Below are 14,664 nucleotides of genomic sequence, written 5' to 3'. Positions count from 1 at the left end.
GTTCCACTCAAGCTGAATTTGCATCCTATTAGCTTAGAATATACAAGGAAATAATTTTCTTTACCCACTTTGTTATACGTGATGTTGTCAAACAAAGACATTAAGAAAGATGATCCTTTAATCTTGTCTTCACTTGCTGACAGAGATCGAACTCCTACTTCATTGTCCTCTCTTAAAATGGGTTGTATAACATGATCATGAAAGACTTTATCCTGAAAGTAGAAGACAGAAACCTAAGCGCATTGTGAGCCAAAATGAAATTGCTCCTTTCCAGGCAAAGAATCAGGTTTACAGAACTGGTACAAAAACAAACTGCCTGTCAATGAACAAATACAATTGTCTTTCCTCCCCTCTCTACCTACCAAAAAAGTAAAATGGACCCCACACTCAAATGTAACATTTACCAGATGCAACACTACCATTTAGGGCACATTCAAGAGGACTGTGGGCTTCTACCTGCTAGAGGTAGTTATACTGCAATCCTATTAAAAAAAAAAAAAAAAAAAAAAAGTTTATATCTTGTTTACAACTACATTTTATTAATCTGGCAGCACCTTCTACCTAGGCTCTGTACTGGTGTTTTTTGTTTGTTTGCTGTTGTTTTTTTCAGGATTGCAGCAGAAGCACTCTGAAGGCTACAATACTAAGTACACTATGACTTTACAGTTGTATTCTGCAGCATTTTTGATGTAGCCAAGAAATAAAACCGCTCCTTTGCTCTCTTTTTTTGCAAATATTTCTACAGTTTCTACCAACAGAGCATCTCTCCTAAGACCAAAAGGCAAATGACAAAATTAGGTAGGTAAAGAAAGAACTTCGGCTTTTAAAACTCTCAAATCCAGTTTGAGCACTTAGATTTGTCAAAGGAAAGAACACAGTTTTTAATAAATGGGATGAAATTTATTTGCTCATTTTTCTCTCTTTGTAAAGAACCAGTAAATTCAGATGTGGTTTTGTAACTTTCTAGGTTCCTTTTGTAATTATCTGTGGTCCACAAGGCTGTGCAAGAAAACCCTGTGTTCTTCCACCTGTGTAATTTATTCTGGACTTCCAAGGCAAATCACATTCCATTTATCAAATGGAATTAGTGTCTTGCATTAAAATTTACTTTATTAAAGTAAAATGGAAACCATTCTATCTAGAAGCTTGCCCTTCTACATATCAAATATCAATATTAAAAAGGAGATAAATATTTATTAACAGTTTAAAATTTGGTAGCCTTTATACTATGCATATAGGTATTACAATACTGCTTCATAGAGAACAAAGTGACTTGTTGTTGAAGTTTGAAGAAAGAGGTTAGCATATCCTATGACCTAAAAATCTGCCTGGATTTGACTGTATTAGTTTCCAATGAAGCATGCAATTAAGTACTTTGGTGAACTAGAGAATGAAAGAGATGAATGGTCTTTAATCGGAGCCAGATAAAAAACAGTCTGGACTGATCACTAAGAAGGCAGAAGGCTTACAGTTTGTCTAGTTTTGCTTCTAGACTACCACAGGTTAGACTTTAAACACAGCAGGAGTTTTGGGGTTTGGTACAGTTGATTAAGTTTTTCAGAGTAATACAGAATATAAACCCATTGAGAACCTGGACACATGAGCACAGCAATCCAATCTGTCCAGGGACTTGTCACACAAGAACTATATGGTAAAGGGCAACATTTTCTACATTCAGAAAACTTACTTCCTCCCAATACGTTAAAACATCTTCAATGACTAAACCATAGCTGTTTTGTTCATATAAGACACAATTAAGGAAAATCCTACAGTGCAGAACTCATCTTATCTAGCTGTACTTTCATTGATCAGTAGATATCGATTTTCAATATCAAAGAGAAAAAGATCTTTCTGTAAGTTTACATGCATTAAGTAAGTATGTATGTAGTTTACATACATATGTATGTATGTAAGTTTACATACATACTAAAATATTTATTGATAGGTAATAGTTACATCAGAGTAAAAAACCAAGTATATATTACCTGGCTACGTATAGATCTCAGTTAAACCAAAATAATTTATAACAACTTCAGCTAGATTGTATGGGTGTAGATTTGATATCAAAAAAGTCAGATTTTATAGTATAACTATATTACAGGGTGGGAAAACTGAGAAGTGAGTAGATCTCATGTGTTCTGTCACCCAGCTATTTACTGTAAGAAATCTGAGAGGATGAAAATCGCCTTCCCTTCTTTCTGTCTTTAATCACAGCTGAGTGGCTTGAGCTCAAACAAGTCTTTTAAGACTAAATAGTATTTTTTCAGTTATTAAAGATATCAGCAGAACAAGGAACTATTCTGTCCTAATTTTCAGCCCAGTCGCTGCTGGTTAGCACTAGGCTTTCAGAAGTACCTAACCAACAGAAACATCAGCTTCAGACACACAGGAGGACCTCTGATTGCTGAATCTAGGCATAACACCTGAGAATAAATAAAGGAAACTTTCAAAAAACGTACATAAACCTTCCAGTTCCAGCTTATCAGATGTGGAATCTTTACAGCAGATAGAGGAAAAAATATGCAGACTTGACTGAATTGTATTCAAAAGTTAAGCAACCAGGACACAGGCAGCATGCAGAATTCTCTCACCTAACACAGAAAGGAGAAATATACAGACATATGAGTACAGGGTTTCCAGTTCTCATAAATAGGGCTTGGATACAGGCAGAGGGAAACTATGCTACAGAAGCCAGGGAAGAGTTAAAAAAAGAAAAAAAGAAAAAAGGAAAAAAAAAGAGGGCTTTTGTAAAGGACAGAAGCTCCAGAGTAAAATGACAATCCCAGGTCTTTAGCTCTTTGTCGCTACAGAATTGCAGTTAACTGGCCATTCCCTGTGCCAACTGTGGAGCAGCTGTGTTTCATCACAGTCCCCAGTAGAAAGGAAACTTTCACTAAAAAAATCAAGACCTACCAATAGTTCCCAGAGGAGTTAATAGTGCCATGACTTAGGTCCCATCTCTTGCATCTCACTTTTCCTCTTAGTGTTGGAACACTTCAGCTTTAGCACTTACCAGTGAAAGCTTGGGTTCAACAAAGGCGGCTCCCAGGTATTCAAAGTAAGACGCCAATCCCTCATTAAGCCACAGATCATTCCACCAGTTCATAGTAACCAGATTTCCAAACCACTTAAACAGAAAAAAAAAAGTCTCAACATCTCTCTGAGATACTGCCTTTATTGTTGTAAGGTAGAAAAGGAGTTTAATACGCACATGTCAACTGGATAAAAGGCTGCATGTTCCTTCATTTAGTTATAATTTAGTAGGACAAAGATGCATCATGCAAAAAGCCAGATGCTCAAGTCAGCTACTTTTTCCCACTGCTTCATCTAAAACTTCATACCATGAACACATCAGCAATTTAATCAATCTTGTATTCCATTCAACTTTAAATATTTCCCAATAAAACATATAGAAATAGAACTCAGATTATGATTAAAAATACAGTATTTGGAAAACCATAACAAAAAGCCATTTTTGAATGAAACAATATTTTTTGTTTTCCCTTGTTCTAAAAAAAAAAAAAAGAAGCTAAGGCGTTTCTTATGGAAAAGCAAATACCTCTTGCAATATCTATATGAATTCCCACTAATGAAGCCCATTCATTCCCCAATAAAGTACCAAGTACAGAGTATAAAAATAGTACTCTATTATCCTTACCTTTCTACATTTTTTCTAGTGTGCGTTCTATTGAATTTAACTGCATTAAACTGAATTCAATCTCCTACTGCTCCACGGGTATGGATTTCGTTAATGTTTTAGTAGTTCTTTTTGTATTTGCCATGAATTTCCTCACACTCACAGTCAAGTCACTAATTTTGTCCTATTAGTCAATAGACTTCACAACATCAGCAACTGGAGAAATAACTTCATAGACAAGTTGAGTATACCAAATTGTTTACCACATGCCTGGTGTCCTATCTCATGTGATGTAGTTATGGCAATCACAGCCTTTCTGCCTGTGAATTTATCACTCGGGAGGTACATCAATGATGACTCTTGGAAAGTCATTAGTCCCCAGTTTTCCATAGCACCTGCTTCAAAATCAGGCAGTGCAACCAGATCTAAACCGAGCCAAAGAGGAAAAAAAAAAAGAATGTCTCTTTAAAATTTTCAGAAATAAAACGACAACAAATAATCTATGCTTATCCAGTGTAGAATTAAAAGATACTACATTTCAGTGATTCTTTGCTAGATAATAATAATACTCTAAAAAAAAAATTGTTGTCAATTTTTTTCTTCTCACTCTTTTCATTTATAACTGCCAGTCTTTCAGAAATTCAAACAGAGCTTCACCAAACGTAGACCTTAAATTTATCTTGTACATATCACTCTTTTGAAGAAAGCAGAAAAAAAGAAATGCCACATGCTAGCAACGGCAGTAAGACAGAATACCATCATTTCTCGCTCTCAGAAATCTTTCTTTTTTTTATAAATTCCTCTTGTGTTTTGGGGGTCGGGGCAGGAGGAATCATGCTCACCTCCCTCTCTCTTTTTCTTTCAGTCTTGCAATTGGTAAGAAAAGGTTCTTTCTTTGATCACTGTAAGTAAAACGATCCTTTTTACACTACTTTAAAATAGTCTTAGAAGCATCATCTCTATTTCAACAGCACAGTTGTTACTTCCATACAACTTCTGCCTTAAGAACGGGGAGCAATTTTCCAGTTCAAACATGACAGCTGGGCAGAAACAGAGATGGGCCTTGGACAGACATCAAAGATGTCAAAAAAAGACACTCTGTTAAAATCTGGTGCAAAGGGCAAACGAGAGGCAGGTGTACAGAGCATGCTGGAAGCAGACACAGGCTTGTACTCCAAAACAGCCACTTCCAGTCCAAAAGTTAACATAAGCACAGTGCTGAACTCAAGCAAAACTTGACTGTATTCAAGGCTCTCCTGTTCACGCTTAGAGTCTTTCTGACCAGCTCTATCTGACTTTCAGTTATGCAGCAACACACACCTAGTAGCACACAACACATCAGCTTTAAAACTGGATAACGACAAACTCCAAAATATTCCTGACTTTAAATGTGTTTATTTTAACTCTGTTTTGAGTTCATAACAGAAATGTCTAGCACGGATCTATCTTTAACTGATCATATCCTACTGATTTTTAAGCAAAGCCTCAAGGAAAGTCAGTAGAAAATGTAGTCAGTATTACATGGTATTAAAGTAGTGATTGCAGTGGTATTGCAGAATTCCATGAAACTGAAACCTTACCTAACGGGAGGCCTGTGATATCATAGATCATAGAATCCTTAAGGTTGGAAGGGACCTTTAGAGATCATCTAGTCCAATCCCCCTGCACACATAGGGTCATCTAGAGCACGGGGCACAGGGTGGCATCCAGGCGGGTTTGGAAGATCTCCAGAGAAGGAGACTCCACAACCTCCCTGGGCAGCCTGTTCCAGGGCTCTGTCACCCTCACTCTCAAGAAATTTTTCCTTAAGTTCCTGTGGAACTTTTGGTGTTTCAGTTTCTGGCTGTTTCCTCCAGTTCTATCAGTGGCCACCACCGAAAAGAGGCCAGCACCATCCTCTTCACTCCCTCCCTTGAGGTACTTATAGACACTGATCAGGTGTCTCAGTCTTCTCTTCTCCAGGCTGAACAGGCCCAGCTCCCTCAGCCTGAATAATATCATTCTTCTATTTCTCCATTCTTCTCTTAATAATATCCTTCTTCTCCTTCAACATTAGTAAGTTGATTCATTAAATTAGTAAGTTGATTCATTCAATAAAAATACTTATGCTGATGCTAAACAGAGGAACACACCAGTTTTGTCTACAGCCTTAGACAGCTTGTATGGTTGCAAATACAACAAAATTTATGAAGAGTGACAATTACATGTATTGCATTTTCCATAAGAACTGTGATGAGCAGTTTTGCAAGATGCTCTGAACTGGGAGATTATGCATTTACACAGATGAAAATTTCATTCTTTCACAGAGTGATTGAGGTTGGAAGGGACCTCTAGATGTCATCCAGTCCAATCTCCTCTGCCCCAGCAGAGACACGTAGAGCATGGGGCACAGGGTCATATCAGGCGGGTTTTGAAGATCTTCAAAGATATCTCAGAGATTTACTTGGCAATATGTGAGATTTGGAAGGATGAAACAGGGGAGTGGGAACAGCTGGGACATGACCAACAGTATTCACAGCTCTTTGAATGAAAACTTGTCTGTCTTTACACTTACACACAGATATTTTACCTTTTTGCCTAACAATGGGATCCCAAGGTCTTATACCATTCTTTGAACTGCAGACAAAATTCAGATGAGGTAGGTACCTTCACTGGTATACCTTACTGATAACAACAGCTTTAAAACCAGACAGTTTCCATGTTCTTCCTTAAATTGTGTTTGACAATGTTAAAGACTAAGTTGCTCAGAGGTGTCTGAGGTCTCTAACACACGACATGAAAGCAATATTTGTGTGTATTGTCACTAATCCCCTCAACATTGCTTGGTTTCAAGTGCCAAGATACAAATTTAACCCCAACAGATTATTTAATCAATATGAAGAAAAAGAAAATCTCCTATACTTTGCAGTCTACTAAAATCATGTGGAAATTCAAAAATCATTTAAATGAAACACTGTCTTCTGTGCTTTCAAAATGAGCACATGCATAAAAAAGCAAATTCTCCAATAGTATTGCTGCTCCCTTATAGGTTTATTAATATTAACTAACACTAATAGTATTAATTAATTAAACTCTTGTGAATTCAAATACAAGTACAGGACAAGCTATACAACTAAACCACATGATGGCATCCTGCTTTCTTGACTGAAACTTAAGCAACTTACCTGGTGTCCCATTTAAAACAAGGATAATAATTTTCCTACTGGAATCTACTTCCAGGAACATGCTGCCAACGTGAGACAAGGACATACCAAGAATGTTTGAGGGACATATGGCATATGGGACAAGTATGCATTTAGTAGGAAGACTATAGCACACTTGCCCAGAATGGTGTGGGCAACAAAGAGCCATGTGACAAAACAACTCCTCTTTCCTTTTTCTATTCACTTTGTAGCTATATGTGTCACTGTATTAAGAAATGGTAATTTAAAGAGGTAAGAGTGATGTGAAGATAAGAGTTATAGTCTAATAACAGCAAAGAGAAATCAGTAAATTAAAGATTAAGGGGGTTATTACATGAATGTGATATGCTACAAAAAGAGAAGGTAGTAAGGCTATCCATTATTTCTGTGAACAATATCTCATCGGTGACAACTTCTCTCCCATTAGATGATTTAAAAAAAAAAGAGGAAAAAAAAAGGTTTTTTTCTCACCTGTCTTTGGCAAAGGATAGCTGATGTTAAGCAAGTCTTCCAGGAATGAAAATATTGGGCCTGTGATATTTAAAGCATAGTCAACATACCCATTTTTAACTGCCTCTTTCCGAGCCCAAATACGTATCTGCAATAAAACAAGGAAGAATTATTTTTAGACAACCCTTATATTTTCATTTTCTTTGCTTCTCTTTTGTGAATCATTGTTTGAAAACACTTTCTGTCCACACTAAATCATGCAATAAGGCTTTTCATCAAAAACCCAAAGAGTACTTGACCAAGCGAAATATGAAGCAGTGCCTAATCCCACAAAAATCTAGGAGAGTTCTGTACTTCAAAGGAGCCAAGAGTTGAATACATATATAAAGGGCTAAAGCAAATGCATTCCCAAGTATTCTTTTATTAAAAAGGAAATGCTTCAAAATATTTAAACGCACACATCATAAGACAGTGTATTCCAGGCAGTGAGCCTGGGGGGACAAATTTTCCTTCAGCTTGCCTTTGGGTCCCTGAAAAAAGAGAAATGAATGGCTAGAGATCATTTGCTGTTCAAACATTTGTGGAAGCATCAGGATATATATTTACAAAGAGAAAAAATAATTAAAAAATCAGTCAGCAGACTTAGCCTTTGAGCCCCTTTTCAGTCAAGGCTTCAGGCATCTCAAAGATCACAACATTTCATTTCGAAACAGTTAAACATAACGGACAGATTTAAAATCCTAATCTGAAAGTCAGTTTTGAATTGTAATACAGGTGCCCGGGATTGGAAATTAATCACTGGAAATGTTAAAACGGGTGCGATGAATTGTCCACTTACAGACACACAGAGGGATAGATAGAGGACCTATGTCTGAAACCTAAGGGTAAAATCCACCCCTGTCTCTACTTAAAAGCACAACTCAGGAGGCCTCTTGGTTCTTCACCTTCTAAAAAACATAGTATGAATGGTTTGCTTTGCTTTACCAACTCCTGTCAGTATGTTCTGACCAAGAAGAAGGTACCACAAGCAGAGCTGTGAGCATCATTCATTACATGCAGGGGACAGTAGATGTGACATGCAAATCCAAGCTCTACCTTTATAAAGGAGGCAATGCTGTGCTTCCTACTGTACCTCTGCACAGTCTCCTCTCACTTGGTCCTTCCTTTCCCTAGGAGGATAATAATGAAGCAACCATCGATCTAACATACCTGTTCTGTTGGCTTTTAACAAAAGAAGATAAACTGAACAACTAATGCCATTATAGTATTTTTTACAGCTTCTGTCAAAGAGCTTTAGCAATTCTAGTATAATAAGAATACAGAAAACTCAGTGTATAAGGAAGCTTAAAACAGAAAAAAAAAAAAGTTACTTTTGAAAGCTAAAAAAATGTGCCCATTGATGAAAAACAAGTACATAAAAGGTTTGGAGAACAGCAATGCTTCTGCCGAGGTCATTACCAGAGACTGAACATCACCAAGGCAGAGTAGCAGTTGAAAAAGCTAACAACATATGAACATACAGAACCAGTACTGTTTGCAGAGTAAGCATCCCCTGAAGTTTTAACACATACAGAAAATAAGCACTTGTAGAACTGCATCAGAATAAACCCCAAAATTAGAAGGGCAGGATAATATGCTAATTATTATACTAGAAAACTTTCTGTTTTCCCCACTCAAGCAAAAACATTTGGAATGGAAAGCACAGGTTATACCTGTGATATCTTCTAAAGCACAGGATGCAGCAGAGAACCAATTCCTGCTGTAAACTGTGTAATGTTTTACGCAGCCTCATATTTACCTCATTTCCCCGTTCTGTTCTGGTGACATAATCAAAATCACAAATCACAAAAGCAGTTATGTAAGTCGACATTTTCAGCGAAGTATTAAATGTGGTAATGGCCCACACGCTTCCATTCTCATCCCTCATTTCAGAAACATCTGAGAGAAAAGTATGAGGGAAATATTCAAACCATGACTCTTGTATAACAAACAAGAAATTGTTTCCTGCATGTATTTTTCCACCTCTCTTTGATAACACTGTAGACCTACACTAAGTTCACATGCTTCTGGCAACAAGCAAGAAGGCAGATTTTGTGCTACAATCCTGTATCAGACTTGTAACCTTTCAGGCAAACAACAAAAAAAATCACTTGCTTCTTATCTCAAGCTTTAACAGTGTGTCAGTTTGCATCCATTCTAGGATGTGGGCAAACTGAACAATTTATCCCATGCTACAGATAATAGGCATGACCATCTTTTAACTCAAATGCAGGTCATGTGTGTCTAAAATTTAAGAAGTACTTAATCAGATTTCTTCTGTCTATATAAGGAGGAAAAAAATAATAGTAACAAGCTTCCAAGCTATTCTTGCAGACATTCCATCTATTACAATTCCCGAGCTATTTAACTTCTGTGTAACTCTCATAAATAATTTTCAGCAATAAAAAGGAAGATTTAGGGGAAAAAAAAAAATATATATATATATATATATATTTATGGCAATGAACTAAAGAGGGGATTAAGAAGCAGGCAAGAGATCCCACAGCTTCCTGTAGGAATTCTAATTTATGGAATTTGTTTGGAATCTGAATGTGCACTCCACACGAAGACCGGCAAGGGACAGGAGGGCCACTGCCATGGAACGACATGTAATTACATGTCATTCTTATTGCATATGTGTACAAGAAACTATGGCCTCCTTGCCTCATAAAAGACTTTTTTGTGTGATTTACATACATCTAAAAATCTACATAAAATGAAAACAATCCTTCAATGCTACAATTAAAGGTTTTTCCACAAACTCCTGGAGCTGCCATTTTCTTTTGAAGTGAGGTCATGCAGAAGTCACACATTGGCTGTGCAGTAAATGTTAAGAATCAAACCGTGTCCAGCCTTCAGCACAGACATGAGCACATCACAACTGTTAAGTCTTAAACTATTGCCAAAGACATTAAATGACTTGCCTGAGAATTTTTAAATTTAAAAGCACGCATTTTCCATGCATTTCCATGCAAAGCATTAGCCCATGGAAAACAGAACACTGTTGCACAGAATGATAGAATTGTTATTTATTCAGAAGAATTACATCCTTCTTAAAGGTAATTTTGCAGGAGGAAAGGGCAAAAACAAATAAGTCTACTTGCGGTTTACTTACCAATAGCAGGCATGTTGGAAAGAGCTACGTAGCTTGGATCATGGATGATTCTGATATTAAATGTTGCCTTCATGGCTGGTTCATCAAAGCATGGATAAACTGTCCTGGCATATGTTGGTTCCATTTGGGATGCAATCAGCATGCTGTATTGCAAACACAAATAAGATTGATCCAGTATGTTACAGCTGATGGAAATCAACTCAGAGTGCACAAAAATTCCAAACGAGAAAAAAAGAAAAAAGATGCAGATTTGGTTATTATTTAAGGTCAGTTAAATAAAGCCATTTAAAACTTAAATGATTAAATCCTCTCCCCACCAGACAGCTCAGTTTGGATGCTTCTAAAGGAAAGTGGCTTTTGTTTTTTAACTGACTTACATTTTCCCCCCTTCATAGGCTTTTCTGGATATCATATTTTGATTACTTGAGCTTTTCTATTTGGTTACTAAGACTAAAGTTTTAAACAAAGGAGGCAAGTGCTCAAAAAGTGATACAATGCCCAATCTTCATTTCAAAATTAAAATCTCTGTGCAGCTGCTCACCTCTTTAATGAAGGCTATTTTAGCAATACACTTTATTAAAAGACTGTAGGCATATTATCTGCTAGCTAACCACGCATATATGCATTTGCATGTGGATTAAATGCATCCACCTCATTCCAGCCAAAACCACACACAGGAAAAAAGAAAAAAGAAACAAAGAAAACCCACACACAGTGAAAGGAGTGCCGGGGTGCAGAATATTCTTTTTCTGCCTTACACTGTGGAGCTTTGCCTCACTTGGGGCAGATCTTTGTCACACAGTGGTTGGAATAAAGAGATAAAACCACTATTATCAAGCAGCCAAAATTAAAATAATAATAATAAATTCAAAAATCTGGGCAGTTCACACTGAGGCACCTTTCTGGGAACTTGTGAGCCAAAGACTACTTAAAGCATTGAAAACTTTGTAAGAACAGACTTTTAAATATCTGAATAAAGTGAACGATGATGCACATGCTAAATACGGAATAACAGAAAGACATGCAAGCACATAATTTAAGACAATCAAGCTTTCTGCAATGTTTAGAAGATTTCAAAATAAGTCAGATAAAGGGAGTTTCTATCAGCTATGGTTTGCAAGAAAGGCATGATCCACTTTTTTTCATAGCATTTCATTTAATACCATTGTAGTGTTAATATTTTCCGGCTGTAGTTGAGTACATTCGACACACAAGGTCCACGCAGGCTCAGGCTACCACGTTGGAGGTTGTGTGAGCAGCACCAACACCCACGCAGTGAACCAGACCAGCACTGCATGCACAGCGCGACTGCATCTGCTGTCACATATGCAACGCCGACCTACCAAAATAACACCCATGACCTGCAGGTGCTGGCTTTAAGATTACCTTTTTTTTGGAGGATACTCCTGGCCCAGGTTCACTGCCCTCCCCAGCAGCAAAGCTTCTTTGCACACAACTGTGCATTCGGTCACACACTGCTCATAGGAAATGCTGAACTACCCTCACTCCCGCAGATTCCCGGCACCAGGGGAATTAGAGGCTCTGGAGCCTCTTTGCTAGCAGAAACTAATGCAGACACAGAGTGAATTTGGCCTACTGACCACAAGAATTCCTACTCAAGAGCACGATGTTATGCACATGGGGCCGAAACACAATCATAAATAAATAAATAAATAAATAAATAAGAAAGAAAGAAAGAAAGAAAGAAAGAAAGAAATATGAGGAAGGATTACAAAGCTATTTTTCAGTGGGTCTCCAAATAAGAAGAAAAATGAGAAGGATTCATGCATGTTACACAAATAACTTATTTCACAAGCACTGCCTCACACCATTTCTCAGAATGAGTCACATCTGGGGTTTTTGGTTGTTTTTAAAAAAGGTGGAGGTATTAGCACAAAGTGAATCACCAGCACATTGCAGCTTTATCGCAAAACAAGTTACCCATAGGGAATTTCACTTGCAAAAGAGCCCAATATTGCATAAGAAGGCGGAAAAGTTCCTCCATTACTTCTGCAGTTTTGTGCACTGATTCATCTTCTTTTCTAAAAAATGATTTTTACAAATATGATGTTGCCTTGTCCTCCTAGTAAAATAAAAACAATATCACAGTATTTTTAATTAAGGAGAACCAATCAGATAAAAGGATGCCTCAACCTTTATCAACTTAAACTGAGCCAGTTACTTTTAAGTTGGTGTCTATTTAACAGGGAAATATGAAGCAAGTTTCATGTATAGTACAGAAAAAGGGGGCATTATTTCACATGACAAAAAAACATCATTGTAGAATAGACGTTCTATGTTGATACGAACAGGTTTTTCTTCTAAAAATGTCCTTCTCACTAAAACAATGCTATTTGCAACAGTCATAACACTCGTGCTAACACTTTTTACAGCTGCATTTTTCCACATTAAAAACCATATCAGAATTAAATCCAAAAAATTAACCATAAAGTTGTTTTGCACACAGAATCACAGAAAACATAGCTGAGTTCAAGATTTCCTACTCCGAGGCAGAAATAGCTGTACTGATGCCATTCTAATCCTATTTTCCGTCATTCCAGTATTTGGTAGGTTATGCAGCTGAGTAAAACGTTAGCCCAAACATTGTGTTTGATCACATTTTGGCATGCCTCTTAATAACAGTCCGAGACAGGCAAACATGAAAACACAAGCACGGTCTCCTGGAGGACAGCACGTGCAGAATGGGTACCGAGAGAAATTCCCATAGCATTCCGACGTGAACACCGACCGCCAGCCCACAGCGCGCTGTCCTCGCCAACCCTGCGGGAGCCACAGGAGCTCTCCCACAGCCACGCACGCTCTGCACGCAGGACAAGGCTCGCACAAACCTCCTGGGCTGCGCGTGTTCGAGCCCGCACTGCTGAAAAAGGCAGAGGTGCTTTCCACATCTTTCTGCCCACCCTGGCACAAACTCTCCCGGGTGTAAGTACAGCACAGATTCCCCAATTCAAAAGGGCAGCTTTCCGGATCCCTGTACTGGGGTAACCTCCCTTCTGACCTCCTCTGCTGCTGTGAGCACAGCAGATATGGGCTGTGTGGTGTCCACACAGGCATCAGGTATAAGGTCAGGTGTCTTAGCACCAACTGCCAGGAGTAAGAACACGTAATTGCTGCCAGTGACCCAACTGACCATGAGCAATTTTTGCCCTGGAAACTGAGTAAGATTTGGCTTTGGTTTGTTCTGTTTTCTGAAACTAGTAGAGTGTTCTTGTTACAAAAAAAGCTTTCCCACACTACCTTGCTGCTGTGCTTCAGCTCCAGCCTGGGGAGAACAGGGAATGGCACTGTGTGTCCATTAGCTGATTTTGCAAACCTGCCAAGGGCAACGTGGACATCCAACCAAGAAAACTGCAGTTGACAAAACCCAGACCCAATAAACGTTTTGGGAGTTTCACTTCCCTGTAGGATCCAGCTGCCTCCCAAAAGCTTGCCATTTGGTGTTTAGACACCCCTGTAATCAGAGGACTCCAGCAGTTTCACAAGCACAAATTACAAAAGCCACTACAATTTCCAGCACATACAAGAAGTACAAAAATCTGTTTGACTGCAGATAAATGGCACTTTGTTACAGTTGGTTTCAGTTACCGACTTGACTGGGTACAAGCAAAGCCAGAAGCCCAGACAGGAATCGGATCCCCAAAGATCTGTTGGGGCCAGGTGAAAGTCACTTCAGAAAAGCTATGGATAGGTCCATGGGAGCGGGCAGCGATTCCTCCCAGCACCGCCGTGGACTTTGCTCGTACGGACAGCCCGGAGCTGAAGCATGCTGAATGCCACTAAATAGCTCCTGCCCTATTCGATCCTCCGTATTTCGATCCTCGATTCCAACTTTTTACACCATCAGCATCTTGTTAGAGCATACAAAGCACAGATTTCAAAATGCACCTTTTCTGAAAAAGGAAAGCAATTAGGAAACCGCTATAGTAAAATGAGGACTAATCCTTAGAAAAGGGCAAAAATGACAAGACTGCTGCATGCTTTGAATTCAGAGAATGCCTTTTTGAAGCAGAGAAGATATGCAAAATCCATTTAAGAGTATCAGGAATGCAAGCAGGAACAAGTAACCAAAACAATATGTTATTCTGCAATCAGTGGATTTCCTTTGATTTATTCCAGAGTCTGAACACTGCTGGCATCTATCTCTTTAACCAGACGGCAATCTCACATTTTGTTAGTGCTTCGTGACAAGTTAAGATTAAAACGGAACAATTGCCATAAAT

At 38.2% G+C, this 14,664-nt stretch overlaps 1 protein-coding gene across 1 annotated transcript in view; it reads right to left on the bottom strand.

Annotated features, from left to right (window-relative positions):
* Window positions 1-14,664, bottom strand: part of LVRN (laeverin) — a 43,712-nt gene that overhangs the window by 26,382 nt on the left and 2,666 nt on the right. Inside the window, exons 2-7 of the mRNA XM_088530294.1 lie at window positions 10,424-10,566; window positions 9,068-9,207; window positions 7,291-7,417; window positions 3,908-4,062; window positions 3,014-3,127; window positions 69-212 (exon numbers count right to left, since the gene is read on the bottom strand). Of these exons, the coding sequence (XP_088386420.1) occupies window positions 69-212; window positions 3,014-3,127; window positions 3,908-4,062; window positions 7,291-7,417; window positions 9,068-9,207; window positions 10,424-10,566 (823 nt within the window). The remainder of the gene's footprint in view (window positions 1-68; window positions 213-3,013; window positions 3,128-3,907; window positions 4,063-7,290; window positions 7,418-9,067; window positions 9,208-10,423; window positions 10,567-14,664) is intronic.

The sequence above is a fragment of the Tinamus guttatus genome, unplaced genomic scaffold (genome assembly GCF_059628265.1).
Source record: "Tinamus guttatus ecotype Peru unplaced genomic scaffold, ASM5962826v1 Tinamus_guttatus_pri_ptg000365l, whole genome shotgun sequence".
Lineage (NCBI taxonomy): Eukaryota > Metazoa > Chordata > Aves > Tinamiformes > Tinamidae > Tinamus > Tinamus guttatus.
The sequence above is the reverse complement of the archived record's forward strand: the minus strand, read 5'-3'. Positions and strand labels throughout refer to the sequence as shown.